General features: G+C 42.9%; 1 protein-coding gene across 1 annotated transcript; it reads right to left on the bottom strand.

The window, feature by feature from the left end:
• On the bottom strand, positions 1 to 7,290 carry rad23aa (RAD23 homolog A, nucleotide excision repair protein a). The gene is made up of 9 exons (XM_068336504.1): positions 7,063 to 7,290; positions 6,167 to 6,328; positions 5,774 to 6,000; positions 3,834 to 3,877; positions 3,294 to 3,421; positions 2,928 to 3,018; positions 1,512 to 1,642; positions 1,175 to 1,336; positions 1 to 1,094 (listed from the first exon to the last, which is right to left on the bottom strand). The coding sequence occupies exons 1-9, from the start codon at positions 7,126 to 7,128 to the stop codon at positions 981 to 983; spliced, it is 1,125 nt and encodes a 374-aa protein (XP_068192605.1). The 5' UTR covers positions 7,129 to 7,290; the 3' UTR covers positions 1 to 980.
• Positions 7,291 to 23,314: the final 16,024 nt, after the last annotated feature.

The raw sequence follows: 23,314 nt of genomic DNA, 5'->3' as shown, positions 1-23,314 counted from the left end.
TTCTCAATGCATCATTTGGGACCTGTTTATTGGGCTGAAGAAGATGAACAGAAGAAGCTGCTGAATCGTTCTGATGACCCAAACTGTTAAAACCCCATGATTTAGACCTCAGCAAGCAGTACAGATTAATGTGCAAACACATTTGAGTCGAACACTTGACAGCATAAGAGTGAGGGCTTGTCATTGTTTTGGTTTTGTACTTGATTCTCAAACCTTGGTTTTGTATTGATTCTCAAACCGTGTCTTCCCTCTTCTGGGTCAGATCTGGACACCTACAGAGACACAAGAACGCTTCGTCTGCTGATCAGTTGCATCGACTAATAATGACAAGTAAAAACTACGCATTTCTTCTCAGTGACTCCAGTTCATCCCTCTACTGGTGTTTTTGTTTTTACAAGCATTACACACACTGATAATGTTGAAGTGCAGTGAGGAGAACGCGCTTCCATAAAATCCCACTACAGCATTTAAAAAACTTAGAGAATGCAACTTTTCAGTACTTTTTTTTTTTAGCGTAACTGTATCGCATCCATATGGACAGGCACACAGACGTGGACTCACACACAAGCACACACCCCCCCACCCCACCCCCACCCAATGTTCACAAAGCGCATCTAAAATCAAATTATAGCTCTCCCTAGACAAACCCCACACATTCCATTGGAATTGACGTGGATTTTATCATTCCTCCACACTTTTTCACCTAAGCCTTCGGTAATCCAGGTATGACCTTCCTGCACACAACCTCCATTTTGTGTACTTATAAGTGTGTGACCTCTCCTGGCCCCACCCCTGTCTACCCTTCCCCGTCCCACCCCTGCCCCCGCACCCCCTGCTCCTCTCGTCCCCTCCTGACGGCTTGAGCTGAGGTTGGTAGCTGTACAGTGAATCGGGGGGGTGCAGTCTTTAAGCTGAGCTGAAGAGGGGAGGGGAGGGTAAGGTGGGGGTGGGGGGGGCAGGGAGGCTGCGCTGTCGTCTGTTCAGTCGTCTTCCAGGCCCTGGTTGAGGAGAAAGTTGGCTGCCAGGTTCTCGTTCTTCTCGCAGGCGAAGTAAGCCTGGATCACCAGCGTCTCGGAGAAACCCAACGCTTTCAACTGTTGGGACCAATCAGGTTTGAGTTAAAGCGCCACAACAACGCACCGGCTCGCGCCCCCCCCCCTCATCCCTCACTCACTCTTTCAATGGCTTCCTTTTCCTGGGGCGTAACCTGGATGTAGTCGACAGGTCCGCCCTCCTCCCCCGCTGCTCCCATCTCTCCCACCTCTGGCGCCTCCCCCCCCTCGACTACCTGCTCGTTCAGCATCTGGATGAACAGCTCCTGATGCTGGCTGATCTCCTGGGGGGGAAACAGGTGGAGATGGACGTCATTCGATGTCAAATTAAACTCTTTTTTTCAATCAGAGTGCAAAGGTGTGAGTGGTTGGGACCAACTGCTGAGGAGCAGTTAGCATTAGCTGCGGCAGCTGTCAGCATTAGCTGCAGGAGTTGTTAGCATTAGCAGTTAGCATTACCTGCAGGAGCTGAGGGTTCTCCCTGCCCAGCTGCTGGAGCAGCGCTGGGAGCACGGCGGGGTTCTGTCGGATGGCCTGTCTCATGTGCTGAAACTGGGGCTGGGTCCGCAGGAACGCAAGTGGGTTTTCTCCTGGTGACACAAAACGTTGACAACCTTTAGCGACGTGGCAAACTGTCAGCGAGCACCTTGAAAACAAGCATTCTAAGTTTACAGGTTTCACAGCGGAATGGAGAAGTGGCCAATCAGGAGTTCCCGTTTGTGTTTGTACAGACACACAGGTGATGTGACCAACTGAGGTCTGAACATCCCAATATTTGAGTTTACTTCTATCAAAATCAAAACAAGACACTCAATTTACACGTAAACACTCAGGAAGCGAACCACACGTTGTGTCAATGAAGAAAGATGGGAAGAAGATATTCATGTTGGATCTGTCAACTGTTAACTGACAAATAAATAAAAGTTTATATTAAAAAAACAACTCTCCAATACATGGGAGATGTTGTTTGAGCAGTTGTATTAATATCGATATGAAAAAAATCTATTTGAATGAGCACAACTTTATTTTTTTTACTACGATGAACAAAGTAAAAAAAATATCCTTAAATCAGTCCTGGTGGTAGAGTGTTGTTGAAATAAACTGATCAAAACTGGCTTTGCAAACTAAACCAACCACCAGAATGGCCCTCGGTCCAAACCGTAACCGTAGCTACAAAAATAAGTCAAATGATAAAAGTTGGCTGAAAATGAATATTTAAGTGAAATAAAACAGGAATGTTTGTAGAAATCACCCATCAAAGCAGAGAGACAGAAACCTCTGTTTACGTTTGATGCCTCTCTCTGACCAATCAGAGGGCTGCTCTGTCTCCACCTCACAGCATCCTTTCCAGAGAGGAGGCGGGTGCCATTGGCGACGTGCATCAGGAGAAGACAGGAGGCGGTTTTAGGTGAGCTGAACGGCGTGGTGTCACGCAGGGGAAATGTAAACTGATCCAACAGTTCACACGGGCTTATGTTAATAACATTCAGTGTGTGATGAGTCATATAATGAATCATAGGATGAGTCACCGCCTGCCGGTAAGGCCGTGCCAGGTACTTATTGCTGTTACCTGTCAGTGTGTCTTGAGTGTTTTCCTAAAGACAGGCTTAAAAAGGACAGTCCAGACTATGACTCTCCCCCTCTGGGGCCTTGATGATGTTACTCTGTCATGACTTCCAGAATCCTACCAGGACAACGCAGTACGACCACTGGTGACACATTTCATCCATCTGATGGAGCGTTTCCATTTGGATGTATTATCACAGAACCTTCCTGAAACCCCCGAACCAGAATAGACTCTTACTGCTGCTCGTTTTCATTTCTTGCCCAGCAGGGACAAACGCAAATTTATTTTTGGACTGAAATGAGCCTCACCCTCTGCTAGAGATGCCGGGGCTTCTGTGGGCAGAGATGCGGGGGCCTGCATTGGGGGGTTACTCTCCTGGACTGGGCTGTTGGGAATACCCTGGAAAACAACAACAGAGTCACACTACAGGATGTGAACACATCAAAACCTTGTCCTGTCAGACAGGGCCTTGTGATTATGAAGGAGCGACGGCGGTAAATATTAGCATTAACGTCATGGGTCGTGGCTACATCGCTAAGGGCGACGCACAAGAGGATATCTGTGATATAAGGCTCTGAACAAGCAATAAACCAATGCTGGTATACTGCACATGTATTTTCCTCCAGGCATGTAGGTGGGGTACTGGGAGGGCAGTGGTGCATTCTAGGACTCACGTTGAGGAGGTACTCCACAGCTCTGTGTGGGTTGTTGAAGCTGGCCCTCAGCGCCGCCACCACCCTCTCCCTTTCATATCCTATCGACATGATCTCAGTCAGCATGGTCTCGTACTCGGCCCCAGTCACTGAAAGACCAAACACACACACACAGTCAGTAACGATCAGGGGGAACACTGATAATGTGTAGTTAATAAACACACAGTCAGCTTTAACAGCAGTGTGAGGTTTACTCTAGAACTGCTCTGTGAGTATGTACAGTATATAACCTATCAGTGGAATCCCCCTGCTCAATGTGGCACCACAATAGGAGATGGCTAACTTTTGTCACGGTCTATATATAGGAACAGTATATATTACAAAGGTCTGTGAAGTCCCTGACTCATAGCTGGAACCATGTTTGGGACAACAAGCATGACCAAGAAATACATCATTGAGCCACAAAGAACAATCAGAGATCTAAAATCACACATTTTTATTTGTAGGTGAGTGAACTCTGACACGACTGCAGGCCAGGCAGGACGCCACCCAATGACCTACCAAGTGTTGAGGAGGCATCCAGACCTTGACCCCCGCTGCTGCAGCTGCAAAACAAAGGAGAAGAAACTCAGACAACCTTTATCTGTAGCTCTGTTTTAACGACTGGGCTTATCTTCCATTAAAAGGACGGCTTGAGTCAGATTGTGGACACAGCACCCAGTCTTTAGTGTTCACAACACGCCTGTGTCAAAGCAATGTTAGTGTCGATCTCTGAGCTGGATCGAGTGTCTGTTGCCCTTCTTTGGAGCATTGGTTCAAAATCTACATTTCTAGAGAAACAATAACAGCATCCATCTGGAAATCCAAAGGTAATGGACAGAATTCCACAATAATTCTACCAAACACTCCACAACAGTCAAAACATTTAAAAGTCAAACATTAGGAACACGAATATCGAATATCTGAGACGGAATCAGGAAATTCTGTTTACGTTTCCTGCAGAATGCAGAATAAAAACATTGTTTGATAGAAAAGGAGATGGTGTTAAACCTAAACCTTTCATTATTTTATAGTTAATAAACTATAAAATAGCCAGATGTATTCGCCCTCCGTTAGAATATATCTGGCTGAGAAGATGTTACCTCGGCACCAGCTTTACGTGCATTCGGCTTGTGTACTCATACAACTGAGACCCAACATAGACCAAACACTTTATGGTCACAGAAATTCAGTTCCTTTAGTACGAGTAAATTTTGATTTCATTAAAAGTCTGAAGAAACAGTACTGTTCTGAGGCCAGGGAGTCGGACAATCTTAGCAGCATGCTAACAGCTACGACTGAGTTTGCAGGAAACACTTATGAAGAGGAAGAAAATGTCCAGAGAAAACAATAACGACACAGTCTGTGAAAATAACAGAAGTGCTTACTCGGTATATTCTTCTTGAAGCTCTATTTGTTTCAGTTCTGTACCACACAGGATTTTGTCATATTGTTGGAAAACTAAAAATGCTAAAGTTGGCACTCTATCAGACACAACGCCGTTGCCAATTTCTCAGCGTAGCTCAGCCACGACTCTGACTCGACGAGTTGCTGAGTTCAGAGACCTGACTTACCCTCTGTGTGTTTATATAGAATACTGTACTTATATGTTGATGTACTTCTTATATCTCTAAGAACACATAAGGTGTCAAAGTACAAAAAGACAACCATCTCCATGAAGACTGACAAGTACTGTTATCTGTATTTCAGATGGAGCGCAACCTTTGACAAACTGACTGTTTCTAGTAAATAAAGGCCATTTGGGGGAATGGAAATATTTACTCTATCGTATGAATACTCCACATTCTCTTATTATATTAAACAACAGATATAAGAGCACATTATAATTTACTTTCATAAGAGTTTATATTCACGAGATGATCTGACTCGGCTCGCATAGAACAGATCTCATCAATCACTCGCACCGTTAAACTGACTGATGGATGTTGGCAAGAAAAATGAGACGTCCATCAACTTGGTTCATTAACTATAATACAGGATGCAGCATCACAAACACGACCGAAACACCAGAAAGCAACATGCAATCACTGTCAGTCTGCTCAGTACAGTGTCTTCTGTACAACAAAATAGACAAATGTTCATTACTGCAGTCCTCCAATTCATCTCCTAAACAGGACTGGCCCTGTGGAAATAACCACTCTTCGAAGCAAGACGTGCCAAGCCAAAAGTGACAACTGCATAAAATGAGTTGGTTTGCAAAGCAGTAGGACAGGACATGCTTGTGACATTTTTATAACTTTTTAAGTTTGCTTCTCACAATTAGGAGATTTCATGAGCATCTAGGAAAGCTAGCAGCTTTCAAAGATGGAAATTTTACAAATGTCTTCAATCTGGATGGACAATGCCGGGTAAAGGTCAAGATTCACTGCCACTGATGATGTGTTAGGAGCACTTGGTTTAGTAATGGCACTCAGAATTCACTCCAGCTTGTCTGCTGGTACCTGGCTGGTTGCTGAGGTTCTGTTGGAGCCGCACTCGGCTCGTCTTTGGCCTCCTCAATGGGAGTGGGTGCAGCTGCTGGAGCCGGGGCCGGGGCCGACGGTGGGGTTGTAGCCGGGACAGCTGTTGATGTGGAGCCCGAGTCCTGGACTGGGGGCTTGGGGGCTTCTGAAGCCGGTGGCGAGGCGGCGGCAGCTGCTGCTGCTGCTGCTGCTGCTGCGGGCTTCGGCTTTTGCCAGTTAAAAATAAAAAAACGTAAGAACAGCAAGGAAACGGTAAATCAATCCAAAAGAACTTGTGTGATCGTTGCTGGCAGATTACAAAGATGGTGTAAAAAATTTTAGAAATTAAAGTTTATTACCAACTCACCAAAAAGCATCCCAATTAAATCTCACCTTGGACACCATGACTACAACAAAATTCTTCTCATCAATTTTGTAATCCTTAATAGGTGTGTCATCTTGCAGGATTTTTCCAGCATAGATCAGCTTCTGTCCAGAAACAGGAAAGTTGTCTTTTCCTTTCTCTGCCTCTATCTTCTCTTTCAAGGCCTTCACCTGGTTAAAAAGGAAAAGCAAACTCATCATTTATTAACACACAACAATAAGAGAGAAGTTCTGCATTCAGTCGGAGGAGCCATAAAGGTAAATGAAAACTCATCTGAATGTTAGCCACCGCTACCTCAATGTTAGCCACCGCTACCTCAATGTTAGCCGCCGCTATCTGAATGCTAGCCGCCGCTATCTGAATGCTAGCCGCCGCTATCTGAATGCTAGCCGCCGCTGCTGCCTCAGGCTAACCAGAGCGACGCTCTGCTGCTCAATGCTAACCTGAGCCGCTAGTTTAGCAGGAACACGCTTAACAACTTAGCAGCTCATCATGACGTTAGCAGCGAAGCTAATGATGACTGGCAGTGTCATATGCGTTTAGCTTTAGCATTCATACAGCACAGGGCTGCCAAGTTCGCTACACACTTGACGTTATTACAGACAAAATAACACAACGAGTTGCCGAATATCACTAAAAGTAAACTAACAGCGACACGAATTAATAAGTATAAGTAAATCACTGGCAGTCGCGTCGCCATGACTTTGTTAACAGGCTAATCAGCTAGCGAACTAGCTAACGCTAGCTAGCAAGGTTTGGCGTTAAGTTCGTGTTCTATGTGGGCTGACTAATATGTAAAAATATAGAAATGTAAAGAAAAACTGAGGGCTTTCGTTCAGTTAAATACACGCTCCAAGGCTAGCACCCACAACTAAAGTTAGCAAGTGAGCTAATGGCCACTCACCGTTAGTTCGGGGTCTATCTCGATCTGTATGGTCTGCTGCTGCAGCGTTTTCAGCGTGATCTGCATGGCGGCGGCGGCCGACGAGACGTCAGGTGTGCTTCAGATGAAGGGTAGGCGCTCGCTAAAGCCGTTAATTTGTTTTTAAAGTTGTCGTTTCTAGTAAGATAACAACTAGCAGACAAATGTGTGTATCCATGAGCACTCAGCAAATCGCCATCTTTGGTGACAAGTTGGTGGTGCAACAAAAAAACGCTCCGCTGGATGCTTCGGAATCCGCTGCTGTTCAGAGAACCGAAAACTAACCTGGATAGATTATACAGATTATGTGGTTTAACTTTAATTCAGCTCCAGATTATAATTCACAGAATTGATCGTTTCATATATCGGGAGTGACAGTTTGACTGAGAACAAACATTCAACATTTGTTGCTGCATCAACAAATAGTGTCTAAATAATATTTTTCTGATGAAATCTTGATGAAATGTGATTTTTTTTTTTGTTTAAAATTTTAATAAAACACATATTACCTAATTTTTTTTCTGCATCAATATCTACTCACTGGTAGATATCATTATACGCCATTTCATTATACTGGGTATGTATTATTATCAATTTATAACCAACTAGCGGGAACCTATGGAAAGACCACGATAAAACAATAATATCAGAGTTCGGTCCTGAAGACTAAAGCATCGTGAAGTCTGTCACAATCAAAGAATATAAACCATTATGTTTGACAAAGCCAAAACGGCTCCGTAAGTGAGAGACATGGACAAATGTGAATACCGGAGCTAACTGGGCTAGCGGCCCAAACATCCGGGTAGACGCCAGAAGTGAGAAGCGTGAGGTTTTCATGTGAGCTTATTCAAATATAGTGGGGAGATGTTGGTTAACTGTCTGCAGTGGCGGGCCGTTCATTTCATACCTAGGTACCATACCTTCAGTGATGCTGTCCTTAGTCAAACTTGCATAAATACATCCCATAACCCTGTGAGCAGCTCCAACCGCTGCTACCGATGTAGCGTTCAGGACTGAGACGTTTATAACTTCTCTCAAATGAGACAAAAAACAGTGTCAGCCCCACTCCTTTTATTGTCACTTGTACAGAAGAACCCGCCGCCACACCTTTTATAGACGTCACACATCTACGTCACAGAACAAAACCGACTGAAATGACCACCATTTATGACACCACAGCTGGGGAAAAAAATACAGACATACACTAACACACAACTAGATGTCGCATCACCTCTATCAGGTAAAAAACAGGCTATTTTCCAGCAGGGAGTCGCTTTATGTATCTCCACTACAATCACACAGCTGTGCAAGTGCACCACATTACTTACACACATTGCAGAAGAACAAGAATTTTTGTTTCATTTTTAGTATATTTGTCATTTTATTTCATTATAACTGATTTGATGTAAATAAAATTAAATTGCAAGACCATTAAATAAGAAAACTTTTGTACTCACCGAAACAACTCTTCAAACGGCTTATTTAAACACAAAATCTATTGTCCTTTCTTTCCTCAAGAACACTCCGTTAGCTAGAACAGGTTAGCTAGTTCTGGTTAGCTAGTTCAGGTTAGCTAGAACAGGTTAGCTCTTTCAGGGACCACACCCTCCTCTCACTAGTTTCTCTTCAAATGTGCCTTTGCATATTGTCTGCATTGCTCCGCCTTCTGAAAGTGAGTATCCAATCACAGGACACGTACATATCAGGTGAACGTGAGGCCAGCTAGAAGGCCTTAGCGTCGCCAACTTGTGATCTGATTGGCTATCGCAGCTGTCTGTTAACAATATGTTCCCATTCACTCACAGAGCAGGCAGACCTGCATTCTAGATTCTGAAGGTCCTGGGCAGATTTCATTCAACCTGGCAACACAAGCTAGCTGAATTCTGATTGGATAAAACCCCTCTAATCTACAACTAGAACACTTACCCAGTGTTGGCCTATGTCATATTATATCCAAATTTATAATTATATATTTATACATATATTTGAATATATTTATTTAAGGAAAATGCATTAAAATATAATTAATTTTCATCAGAAATATTATCATGATCTCTGGTTATGTTAGACCAGCAGAGAAGGCCTTGCTGGCCCTCACCGCCCACCACTGACTGTGTGTAATGTGAATCCCAACACTGTTCTATTTTGAATCAAAGCATTGAAACAACTTTACTTCATAATTTCACAGGAAATGAGTAGTGGAAAGAATTATTTAACACTGTGTTCAAAGATTTTCTGTAGCTGGTTGAACAGGTGTTCTATTACCTGTTGAAGGTGGTTGGACCAATTAGGACGAGTGGAAGCATCTCCTGAGGACCTATCAGCACACATCACAGGTGACGAGAAGAGAAGGCAGGTACTGCAGGATTCAGAGAAGAGCTGAGATTTCACATTAAACACCATTCCTGTGTTTCCACAGGCTGTAGCGTCTCAAACCTGTAATGTACACGCACACACTGAGGCTGACATGTTTGAATCCACCTTTAGGTTTTTCTGAGGATATATATTACAAATGGGACACACACTGAAAAACTTGAATAATGTAATGTAAATAAATATAGTGTCTGATTGCATTTGGAGTGGTTTCCCCTCCAGCGCTCACCTGGTAAATGTAGTTTTTCTGGAATTTGGTACAAGGAGTGGGAGCAGGACAACAACCAGCCTAGTTCATGCACACGTAACAACATTAGTTTGTTTAGAAGCTGATGTCTTTATGGATGAGAACATGAGTTTGGATCAGTGACTTCCCAAAGACTTGTCGTGACTCCCTGGATTCTCGTTGCAGGGGGAACCCTCACCATAGTCACACGAGATGGTTGTAACATGAAGTCATCGAACTGATGAAGTTTTGTATGATTAATTATGGTACTGTGACTATGTGATGTTAAACCTGATGTATCATGATGTGAAATGTGAAATACTTTGTGTTTTCCCTACAAGGATTGATGAAGTAATCTAGTACAGGTAGACAGACTGGAATGAGTGAACACAATACTTCCTAATCTGACCAATTAATCCAAGATCATTTACAAATATTCACCAGTTCACACGCATATCCATAGAGTGGTGCAGAGGCTACCATATCAACACCGTCTGCATGGACGCACAGTAGGTAAGAGGGTCTTGGGTTCTATACCTGAGTAGCTGAGTCTTTTTTTTTGCTGGGTTCATGATCTCTCTGTGTCCCTATGAGTTCTCTCAGATCCTCCAGCTCCCTCCCTCAGCCAAAAACATGCAAAATACATGACTCAGTCTCTAAACTGGCCATAGGACCATGGGAGTGTGACTGGGTATTGGTATTTCTTTGCGGTCCTCTGATGAACTGGTGACGTCCTCCCAAACTCTGCTGGACGGGGTCCAGCCCCCTGTGACAAGAAAAGCAGTTCCAGGAAATGAACGACTGAATGAATAAATACTATTTGCCTTGACATGTTTTTTATACATGAACATTATTTATCCATCGAATGCATTAACTAATATGCATTAACTAATATAAGTGCTGCTAATGACTGCTGTGCAACACAATAACCTCTGACCGCTCATGTATCCACACTCACCTGGGTCAATGGAAAACGGGCCAGACATGGTACTCGCCTATGATGAATGGGATTTATTTCACATGATAAACAAAACCACATCTTTTGTGTTGTGAGTGGTGTTTGCTTATCAAATCACTGGCTGTGCTTGATCTAATGAAAAGTTCATGATATAGAGAAGAGATTGTTTCTTATACAGTACTGATTACCAGTGAAGCAAACATGTCCATCATCATACTGAACACTCCAATGCACCCGGTATAACTTCAATATACAACCCAAGGAGTGGAAAAAATAAAACACTTAAGTACCTGCTTTGCACCATAAAAATATATATTCCAACTGCTCCAGAATGTATTTAGATAGTTGTTACATTTCAAGGGATTATTTTCCATTTTATAGTTATTTCTTTGCAGTTCTCAACAGGGCCAGCAGGGGGCAGATTTTAACCGTTCAACGACTACTGCAGACAGCAGAAAAAGGGAATTGTAATTGAAAGAAGGGTGGATAGCCTGGAGGAATAAATGAAGCACCATTTTTGTTTGTTTAGGATGGTGCTTTATTTGTCTGAATAATGACTAGAACAAGAAGCCATGACAGCAGGGGATCGGAGGTGTTATATCATGGACGTGTGGTTGAATGAGTTCAGTCCCTGTAATGTGTCCACCACTCCTGCATTCACATAGACAGGGAGGGAGGTGAAGGTCCAGTCCTTCACATGTTGGATGTATGGGGACGGATCTGTCACACCATCATATCCCTTAATGTACATTGTGGCAGCAATAGACAGATTTAATCCATCCTTTATTGCCTATTTGAGTGATTTTTTTGTGGTTCTCCTCTCATTTTAAACCACAACAGGAAATTACACGTGTGTCTACACACACACATCATAACATATATTTACACTGTATCAGCTCTGGCCAGCAGCCTTACCTCCCAATAGGCATTTGGCATAAATATTTTAGCTGGTTACCTGCTGATCCATTGCTCAATGCCATGTTTGTCAGGGTCTGTAGTTCCTTTCTCCACTTCCTGTTGCCACTCTACCTCTTTTCCTTTTTCTGTCCACCTTTTCTCTCCTGTGTTTTGTTTTTCACACCTTCACATGGCCATCTTGGTTTTGTCCTCATTTTCCTGCTGGCCTGCCTGTTATCTTTTCTTAAGTGGATCAGCCTCAAGTGTAAACTGGTGTGAACTCTGGTGAGAGGGGCACATGGGAGAAGAGGTGGGGAAAGGCCAAGGAGAAGAGAGGAAGGGAGGGAAGACAGGAAGGACTGCTGATGTCAGAGAGGCATGGGGCATAAAGGAAAGGAAAGGAGGGAAACAGGATGTGTGTGTGTGTGTGTGTGTGTGTGTGTGTGTGTGTGTGTGTGTGTGTGTGTGTGTGTGTGTGTGTGTGTGTGTGTGCGTGCGTGCGTGCGTGTGTGTGTGTGAGGGGACAGTGCCCTAAATGTGTGTTCATCTGGGTTAATTCTCCAGGACAGAACTATTAAAGATTAACAACAATCCACCATGTTTTATTGAGACGTGCTGCGTTCATGGGCATATGGCTCCAAACACAGACCTACTTACACACAATGTGTGTTTGTCTGCAGGCTTTTATTTTGTCAGACAAAAAGATCTTTTCTGAAAAGCCATGCTGTGAATGTAGGCATTGCTTTCTGCTGCAGTGCTGCATTGCAGTCGTATCTTTTTAGGTTGGACTCAATTGTACGTCCACATTTATGGGCTTCATGTTTCTGTATTTGGCTTATAGGCTTCATCCTTAAACATGTGTTTTGATCAGAAAGTACATTTCCAACAATACAGTTGTTAATCCAATTTTAACATTTACATTTACTAACTTGTATTTTGTTATTTTTCTTTATTCAGTTTGATAGTTTGATCCTTGATTGATGGAGTGCTGTGGGTTTCATAACCTGACAAAGTAAAAGGATTAGTGTTTTATTGATAAACATAATTTTTCTGTGAAATTGTAATGTTTGTAACTTGAATAAGTAATAAATTCAGTATTATTTAACATTAAGGAGTAGTTATATTTAGTTATATTTATTAGTTACAGCTGGCCCTTTGATTTCAGCCATTATACTGATGTGACCCTCGGTAAAAATGAGTTTGACAACCCTGATTTACAGTGTAGTGACCCGGGCAAGCAGCTGGTTATCCTGGCTTAGCTTAGTTGAGCTTAGCTTGGTTATGCATTTACTTTATAAATTTAAACCTCCAGTTGAGACAAATTTCTCATATACAATCATTTTTAATAAAGTAAAAGATTACATTATACCCTATAAATAATATAAGTTAGGTGGAGCAGTGGGTAGCGATCTCACCTCACAGCAAGAAGGTTTCTGGGTTTGAGTCCTTTCTTCGTGGAGTGTGTGTGTTCTCCCCGTGTCTGTGTGTGTTCTCTCTTGGTTCTACGACTTCCTCCCACCCGTAAAAACATGCAGCTTAATTGTGGGAATTGATGACTCCAAATGGTCAGTAGGGGTGAATGTGAGTGTGAGTCGATGTTTGTTTTTCGTGTGGATCTGTGATGCGCTGGCGACATGTGCAGAGTGTACCCCACCTCTCGTCAGTAGTACACTGAGATCGCAACGCCCGTCATCTGCAAAAGCAGAAGAAGCGGCAGGAAATGAATGAATAAAGATGAATAAAAAGAGTGAATTAAAGATGTTTTGCTAAACCTTTAGGAACTATCACAAAACTATGTAAATAATGTGTAGGTACTGTACACATATAGTACATCATATAGAGCATACTAGACAGAATACTGTACAAATTCTGTACGTCCAGTCGAATAAATAATTTCATACACACACACAAACACACACCAAAAAATGAATGTGTCCAAAATAACTTTTAATTGGAGTGTTACTGCCAGTGGAACCACCAACTGTGTCAGTCCTCCTCCGCCTCCTCCTCTCTCTGTGTGTGTGTGTGTGTGTGTGTGTGTGTGTGTGTGTGTGTGTGTGTGTGTGTGTGTGTGTGTGTGTTCATGAAAGTGCTGTCACCAGTCCAATGAGTGAGTCATGTATGCAACCCACAGGGATTCTTGTTAAAATGAGACTTTTGGGACCAGTGAGGCCTCAAATACACACAAACAAACACACACACACACACACACACACACACACACACACACACACACACACACACACACACACACACACACACACACACACTTACACGCACACACACACACACACACACACACACACACACACACACACACACTTTCTATGTAATTCTGATGTGTTGTTTTAGTGTATTACTGCCAGTGCCTAGTAAACATATTTATTGTCATGGCCGTCTGAACACCCTCCACCACCCCCACCCAGTCATTAACAGTAAAACCAGCCTCAGCTGTCAGGGTGGTTCAGGCAGCAGAAGTCAGCAGTGATGCTCCACCTGCTTCTTCATCTCCAAAACATCTGGAGCTCACTGACTTGAATGATGTTCACACATTACACGTCATGTTCGGTCGTGCCGCCTGGTTCACAAGAGACGAGTCAAACCTCACAACCGCTTCTGTACCTGACAACATTTAACAAGTTATATCTGCAAACACTTATCATTATCTGAAGTTATTTGTCTGTGTTTTTGGTCAGTCAACCTATATGTAAGAAAGTAAAATGATCTTGCTTCATTTTGAAGACAATTCCTCCGACCCAGAGTCTTAAGGCTCATTTCTAACGAGTCATCTGCTGGTGATATATCTGTGTTTCTGTCGTTTCGTGGTCATGGGACTGAAACATTCTCTCTTTTAACTGATATGTTTGATTTAGACATATTCTGATAATAATCATGTAATGATTATTATCATTAAATAATAATAATCATTACATCCGGTTGAACAGTGTCCAGTTCATCTGCAAAGAGTTAGGGTTAAGGGTTGGGGCTTGGGGGTTGGAGTTAAGGGTTAGGGGGTTGGGGTTAGGGGCTTAGGGGGTGTTAGGGTAAGGGGTTAGGGTAGGGTTAGGGTTGGCTTAGGGTTAGGGTTGAGGGTTAGGGGTGGGGGTAAGGGTTAGGGTTAGGGGTGAGGTTTAGAGTTAGGGGTTAGAGTTAGGGGTTAGAGGGTTAGGGTTGGGTTAGGGTTAGGGTTTAAGATTAGGGGTTAGGGTTAAGGGTTGGGGTTAGGGTTAGAGGGTGAGGGTTAAGGTTAGGGGTTAGGGTTAGGGTTAGGGGGAGGAGGGTTAGGGTGAGGGGGTGAGGGTTAAGGTTAGGGGTTAGGGTAGGGGTTAGGGTTAGATATTAGGGTTACCATGGCAATAAAGCTTTTCTGATTCTGATAAGCCTCAGTTTTTCTTACAACTGTTCGGAGCCGATGACCAGCTCAAAAGATTTTCAAAAGCAAGAACACCAAAATAAGAAAATTTAAAAAAATAATCCTGAAACACATTAGCGCTGTGGCTATGTTATCATTAGCATAGCCACAGTGCTTTGCCGATGATAGCATGGCCGCTGAATTAGTATTCAGAAAAAACAGACGCTGTGGTCCTGAAAATATTAACTGGTCTAAGCGTGTATTATGCAGTGTTTGTATCCGTCACATCACATGACAGCTGTGTTACACGTACTTCTGAACAGGTCTGACATTAACAAACTATTTTTATTGTTTGTCCTCTTGGCGACTCACAAAAGCAAACTGAAGTACAGGTAAACCTCGGCTTACATCGTTCATCAGTTCCAGGAAACACGACATAAATCGAACAATGACGTAAGTCAAATTAACTTGACTCCAGACTAAACTGAAGATAACCGTTAACAGTTCTGTACTGTTGTTCATTTATGAATGCATTTTCAATCATTTCTGGACGTATAATGGAGAGTGACGTAACTTCAAACAACCGAAGCCGAGGTTTAGCTGTACAGGCGTTCTATTAGTTATGTGGTTCTACTGCTGCAGTTTCTCAAGTTGTTGAAGTTTTTATTTATGTTTCGATGATAATACTGATAAAAAATGTACAAAACTTTCTTTTATCAGTTCTGATTTTTGTTGGGTGTATGCAGATACTACTCTTTGAATTTATAGGGTGGAAGATTTTCACTGGCATGTTGGTGTTATCTCAAATCATGGATGCAAAAGAAAGTTAAAATGTTCTTTTTCTACCGTGAGCCCATTGAAAGATGTTTTGACAGTATATAAAGTTTGACTTGAAGGACGCAAAATTTCAGTTCAGCCTCCATTCAGCTGACTAAAGTGTAAAACACTGAGGAGGCTGCGCTTCAATGCGGCGTCGGGGCATGCTCAATGCGTCCGTTGATTGCCATGGTGATGATGCGTGCATAACTCCTGCAGTGACAGCTCAGAGACCATGCTGGGTAAACATGGACTCCTCTGAGAGTGGAACGGTCGGTAATGACACCACAGAGGAAAAAAATACTTTGGCACAAACACACAAACACACACAAAGGAGAGACTCGAGAGACGGAGGTGCTTCAGTCGTTATCGACTTCAATCGCTCTCTCCTCCACCGCTCTCCTTCCTAACTATCCGTATTTAACCCCTTCTTTTTACAGTCGTCTCTTTTCATCAGCAAATGTAGGCCGCAGATCATGACCCTATCCCAGCAATGCTCACACACACACACACACACACACACACATGCTGCTCACATTCTAGTACACACATAGAGTCAATGCTAATTAGCTCTACAAACAGGTCTCAGCTTGCTTTATGCGGTTGGGGGGGTGGGGGTGGGGGGTTCTATGAACTAACTAGTGTGTCAGGATTTCTTTTCCTGGCCTCATTTACGGAAATAAAGTTTGCCCCCTGCGTGACCCGTATCTCCAGATGCACAAAGAAGGAAGGAGTAGGAAATTTGCGAACCATATCTTTTTAATTTCTTCAAACATCAAACAAGCAGGCAGGGAAGGGAGACACTCAGGTGAGTGTTGACTCAGTAAGAATTGAACTTTCCCTTGTAAGGCAAAGCGATGAGAACCAACGCTCTAACGTACGAGTCAGATTCATCTCAGTGCGTTTTGCCTTAATCAGACACGTCCCTTCTCCATATACAGCCATGGACAGAACACAACTATGTTCCTGACAGCTTAGCGGTACAACGGTAGCCTCGCTATAAATCCTCTCCTATTTTAGTATCTGCCTCATGTTATCAAACACATAGACCTTCTTGATCTCATTAATCTGATGCACTTAAATGAGCCACACACCTACAATAAAAATGAACCAACAGTAATTCTCAGGAAAGGTCCGTTTCAGTTTGTGGTTAGCATTTGCTAAACTTGGGCTATATCAAGAAGTGGTTGGGTGTAGTGTCACAGAAAATGCAATAGGATGTAAAAATAAATGTTGGCACTGAATCCAAAGACTGGAGTGACTCTCCTGCTGGAAATACTCACACCTTGTGAGGTTCTCCAGAATGCTTCATTAGCTCAGGCTAATTCTATTGGGGTAAATCTAACCAAACTGTCCTACATTTGCTCAGTTACAGCTGTCCAAATGTACAGTAACAGAGCATCACTGTTAGCCAATCATCTTGCTGCTGCTTTCTTAGATATGATTCTCTTTATACCTTATTTCATCAACCTTTAGGACTCATCAGCCATGAGATTACGTGTAACCATGACATAAGGTTACACATAATCTCGTGGTTTCCACAAGCTGCACCATTATTAAGTAGACTTTTCTAAATTTACCTTAAAAATCCTGATCAGGCGCCGATAAAATTTAATCAGCATATAAAGATTAAAAAAAGTGCTTCACAGAAAATGCCAGAATTTTGACACCATGTCACAGGGTTGTCAGATTTAACATTTTTCATTTCCAGGTGTTATACTTGAGAAATAAATGTCATGGTAACGTAACGTGCATCAGAGCCATAGAGTACTGTATTTGCAGAGTACACATGATTTACTGGTTACACATGATGTAGCAACTCCTCCTGACTCTCCTGTGGTGTGCTGAGATGGACATACTTGGGAAAAGGCAGGTAAGGGTTGCCTTTGGAAGTTTATCAGGATTATCCTGACTCAGTCACGTCATTCTAACTGGTATCGGCTACGTAAAAGGGCTTCTAGCTCCAATTCAAAAGGTCCTGATTTGCCAAAATCCATAATCTTGTGGGCTGTGCTGCAACTTTCTGCCATTTTCTTTGTCCACTGCTCATGTCACATTTTTTGATATGTTTAGCCTGGAAATATTGTCAAGAAGGTGGTATCTGGCTGTGCTCCTGAGGGAAATGGTTTCTTGAGCCAAACACCATCTTGGTCTGGATTTATACAAGACAAGAATGTTGGACCAACACAATTACATGTTATATCTTGACTTAACATAGTGGGTAATGTTTCTAAAAGAAAAGTCGCTAATACTAATGTTTTCTCTTACCAGTGGTTATATTATGTTCAGTATCCCCCTTTACTTTGTCACTGCCATTGACTAACTAGATGTAGGGCACAAAAAAACCCTTTTGTAGGGTGGAACTCTGGGTGGTTCTTGGCCTACCCTGTTTTCTCGTCCCGTCTGGGGTTCAGTATAGCGCTGTCCTTGTGTTGCCATCCTTATTGCTTCTGAGGACGTGCCCTGTCTACAGCATTTTCCATCTCATCAGTGTAGTTCCCATGCTTGGCTTCCTCTCAGGTAATCTACATATTCAGTTGTAAGTAAAGGGTCGACCTTGAACAGCTCAGCATTAAGGTCCTCTTGGCCGGGGGCCTTTCCAGTCTTTAAGGTCTTGATAGCACCTCACCTCTGGCTGAACACATCTGATCTTTGGATGACAACCATGTTTGTTTCACGCTTTTGCTTCGGTGTAATTTTCTTTTTTACAGGCATCACCTCTCAAGTTCAAGTCATCATGACCCGCCCCACGTGAATGCAACCCCCAGCCCCACAAAATAGAGTATATAGTGGTTTATCCTCCCCATCATTTGACCTCGTTCTTCACAAGGTTGAGTAGTTTTCTGGGTTGGTATTGATCCATAGCTCAGAGCGTGGATTACTGGAGCGTTAATGGCTGTGATGTGGATGGAGCTCATAATATTATGGCATTAAACTCCAGCAGACAGCATCTACGGCACACATGGAGCGCTATACCATGCTAAGAGGCTATGGGATTTCAGTGTCTTTGTTAAGCTGTGATGATCTGTTCTGATGGATATTTTCTCTCCTTGCTTTTAAATAAAGTAATGGGAAATAAAGGTCTCATCTCTGGGTCATGTTTATCACAGTAAACAACAGCACTACACACTACACCACCATGCTGCTGCTGGATTATTGATTTTAGTATTTAAAGTTACATTACAGTTATATGTTCACCAGACTTTATTATAGATCTTAATATAAGAAACAAAGGCTTGTTTTGAATTTATGTGGATTTATTTGCAGGTGTTCTAAGACACAGTTGGTGAGATTTCTGATCTCAAAAAAACAAGAATTTCTGGAAAAATAGTTGATCCCAAGAAATATAAATTCAATATTTACTTGTCCTATCTTCTCTTACCCTTGAAGAACATGAATTCTTATCAGTGACAATTCTCATATTTTATGGCTGATGACATAGTGGATAGGGAAGTCTGTGTGTTTATAAATGGTAGTCATAAATCTCTATGAATGACCGTCCTTTGGCGCTGTATTCCTCCAAACAAAGAACCTAAGAGTGACAAGATTTGTACTTAAGATTTTCATTTTAATATTGATGTGTATCTCCAGACTTTACTTCCTTTAAGTAAAATCTTAACGCTGGTTGTTATGATTTATAATTCTATACGAATCCTCCCCTTCTACATTGTTTTCTCCATATTGTCATTGAATGCATCTTTACAAAAATGCTGATTATCACTGCTTTAACACTGATCTATGTCATAACTTGTGCCACATGATAGCAGTATTGCACTCTAAAAGTTATGTATTTGTCCTGCTTTTGAACTGCCATTTATCCATAGAATCCTTAGTCCTTAGAATCAAACCTTTTGGTTTTTTCTTCTCATCACAGCTGAGAGGAGAGCAAAAGTGAAATATTTCTCAGAGGTAGAACAAGTGTTCAGCAGTAACTCACTGCTGTTAGCTGCTAAACGCTGGCCAGACCTGGCAAGACTTCTAAAATCATTTGAGTTTCTGACAGCTCCATCTGGATGGAACAGAGTGTTATGTGAGCTTCTGAGCAGATTAACCCTTGCTGTCCATGATGAAGTAGTGATGAAGAGGATCAATCAATCAATCAATCAATCAATCAAAAATTAATCAGTCAATCAATCAGATTTTTTTGTACAGCTCAAATTCCCACATATGAACATGCAGTATGTATCACACATACCTTTGAGTTCTTTACAATCTGTACAGAGTAACACCCTCTACCCTTGGAACCTTTAACCTGGTGAGGAAAAACTCCATTAAATCCCAGACAGTGAAAAAAAAGAAAGAAGAAACGTCTGGGAAAACTACAGATGAGGGGTCCCTCTCTCCTAAGATGGGTGAATAGGCAATAGATGTTACAAGTACAGAACACACAATCGTGACATCATCTACAAAGCCCATGGTGACTGAACTGAGTCCGGGAGCCTCGTCACCAAGTTGGGAAACTGTAAGGCAGAGGACCTCGCGGGGCAAAAGTCCTTGGGGTGAAGTTATTGATATGGAAGCTGAGTCTTGGCAAAGTAAGACAGTAGAAGTGGATGGAGAACGAGACAGAGGAGTAGATGGCCTTAGGATATCATGAGAAGTCCGTCGGTGCTTAAATCTGTAGCAGGAGACGAGGGAATCCATTATTACCTTCAGCTGATCAGATCAGCCAATAACTTAGGAGAGTTGGAGTCAAATAAAGAATGTCTTTCAGTGTCAAAAACCGCTGACATGTTGTGGGAAAAGAAATCAAATGTTTTCAAGTTACTTTATAGAGCAGAGATGTTCCCTTCAATACTGTCTCTGTGTGTTATGAAGGAATTCAAATGAGAATGGGAAACAAGATAGTTATCATAACTTCAATACCATTAGTGCTTTACCTTACAACGTCCTTCGCTTGTAGCAAACAGAGTTCATACTGATGTAAAGTGACTTCATCCAGGCTAAAAAATGCTGAAGTATCTATGGTAAAATGTTCCAGTATGCTGTCAGACATTAGTGTGGATTTGGGGTTAATGACGTGGGTAAACCGATGTTCATACTTCCATCCATCCATCTATTTTCTCTCATCGCTTTTATCTGCTGTGGCGGGTCACGTAGCCTATCCCAGCTAGCTTAGGGCGTGAGGTGGGGGAAACTCTGGGCGCCACGCCAGAGCACCGCAGAGCCACACAGAGACACAGACAACCATGCACACACATACTCACACCAATGGTCAATTTGGGAACGGGCAATTAACCTGAAGCACATGTTTTTGGAGGTGGGAGGTAGCCGGAGAACCCAGAGAGAACCCACGCAGACACGAGGAGAACATGCAAACTCGGCACAGAGCGGAACGCGACCCCAGAACCGCCTTGCTGTGCCGCAGCAGGGCTACCCACTGCGCCACCGTGCCACCCTGTTCACACTTCCATCCATCCATTATCCTGAAGATGTCTTCAGCCACTTCTTCTGCCTTGTTGTCTCCGGGGTTACTGGAGCCTATCCCAGACGGTTACAGGCGAGTGGTGGGGTACACCCCAGATGTGTCGCCATCCCATCACAGGACCACATGAAAGACAAACAACCACTCACACACACGTTCACGCCTACGGGGAGAACATACAAACTCAGAACAGAAAGGACTAACCCGGAACCTTCTTGCTGTGAGGCGATAGTGCTACGCACTGCACCACCGCTAGTTGTTGGCACCCTCAAGCAAATCTTATATCTACTGAGGGACTGGTTATTTTACAAACACTCTCCATACGAATGCTAAGGTATAAAATATTCTATAAATGGGGGGTGGAAGTGGCTCAGTGGTAGAGCGGGCGGTAGAATGGGTCGTCCTATGATTCAAGATCGGTGGTTCGATTCCCACTCCCGCCCAAACAAATACCCGGAGGTGAGCTGACAGTGGGAGGTGTCAGCTCACCTCCGGAGCACTGCCGAGGCTCCTTTGAGCAAGGTGCCGTCCCCTTTACAAATTGCTCATTTGAGGCGCACCAAGAAGGAACTGCCCCCCACTCTACCTCCCCTGCATGCCTACAGGCCCCCTTGTGTGTGGTTGTGTGTATTACAGGGGCCTGTAAACACTAATATGCATGCGTGTGATTGATTGAGTAACAAAAACTAGAGTGTGCGTTCTTAATTTCCCTTCGGGGATTATAACAGTGTATTAAATTAAATTAAATTAAATTAAATTAAATTAAATTAAATTAAATTAAATTAAATTAAATTAAATTAAATTAAATTAAATTAAATTAAATTAGGGCGGCACGGTGGCGCAGTGGTTAGCGCTGCTGCCTCACAACACGGCGGACCCGGGTTCGAGTCCCGCTCTGTGCGGAGTTTGCATGCTCTCCCCGTGTCTGCGTGGGCTCTCTCCGGGTTCTCCGGCTTCCTCCCACCTCCAAAAGCATGCACTTCAGGTTGATTGGCCGGTCCCAAATTGACCATAGGAGTGAGAGTGTGTGTGAGTGGTTGTTTGTTTGTTTCTGTGTGGCTCCGCGGTACACTGGCGTCTTGCCCGGAGTGTCCCCGCCTCACGCCCTGAGACTGCCAGGATAGGCACTGGCTACCCCGCGACCTGCGTTAGCGGATTAAGCGGGTTGGAAAATGAATGAATGAATGAATTAAATTAAATTAATTGTGTTGGAAATGGGCTTTGAAGGAAAGACTTCTAACTACAACTTTAACATTCCTAAAATCACACCTCACCCATCAGCCAAAGAATCAATAATGGTACAAATATTGAAATATATTTATGTTTATTCCTGGTATTCCTGCTTTACATAAGATTCTTACATATCACCCAGAATTCCATTCTCAGTGTTGATGTGCTGAAGACTTCAAGTTTCCACCTCACACTGGATACTGCAGCTCATGAATAACAGAAAACATCAGTCCAGCCAGTAAAACTCATGACAAGACAACCCACAGAACAGCCTAGGAAAGGGTTATAAACATGTTTAATAAAATGTTAAGATACAGTTCATCTCTGTATAGATCGATGGAACATTTTATAATTTGAAGCACTCATATTTACACCTACAAGGCTCCAATGTGATAGAAAATATGTCAGATTTATTCTTTTGGTCAAAATCATGGCCAGGCGAGGAGAGATACAAAGTTTTCAGGGTATAAAAACTTTTCTCTCAAAAATGTTACATTTTCTTCAGTCACATGTTCAACACAGTGAACCCCCTCAAAGAGAAGCCGTCTGATAGCGCCTCATCACACCTTCCTTCTCTGGCTCCTGGCTGCTCAGAGGAAGGATAAACCTTTTATCTGTATCTTTATAAATGAGTTCTTGATGTTGGGCTTCAGCTGTTTGCCTTGAACAGTCGGGTTTGTGTGTGCACTGTCTCCAAAGGTAATTTTAGATGTCTGGAACCAACTGGCAAAAAGTAAGTACCTCGTGTGTGTGGTGTTTCCTCCCGGGGCTTCAGCCCTCTGAACACACCTCTGATGAGAGGATGGGGGAGGAAGAGAAGGACCTCAAAAGAGTGGATTAAAACGGCCAGATTAGATGGTGTCTGGTGACCTCAGCAGCAGACAGAGCAGTCGGCCTGGTGTATGTGCTGGGTGAGATTACCACCACCAGCAGAATGTGTATTAGAGATTGCTTCTG

The sequence above is a fragment of the Antennarius striatus genome, chromosome 16, assembly GCF_040054535.1.
Source record: "Antennarius striatus isolate MH-2024 chromosome 16, ASM4005453v1, whole genome shotgun sequence".
Taxonomy (NCBI): Eukaryota; Metazoa; Chordata; class Actinopteri; order Lophiiformes; family Antennariidae; genus Antennarius; species Antennarius striatus.
The sequence above is the reverse complement of the archived record's forward strand: the minus strand, read 5'-3'. Positions and strand labels throughout refer to the sequence as shown.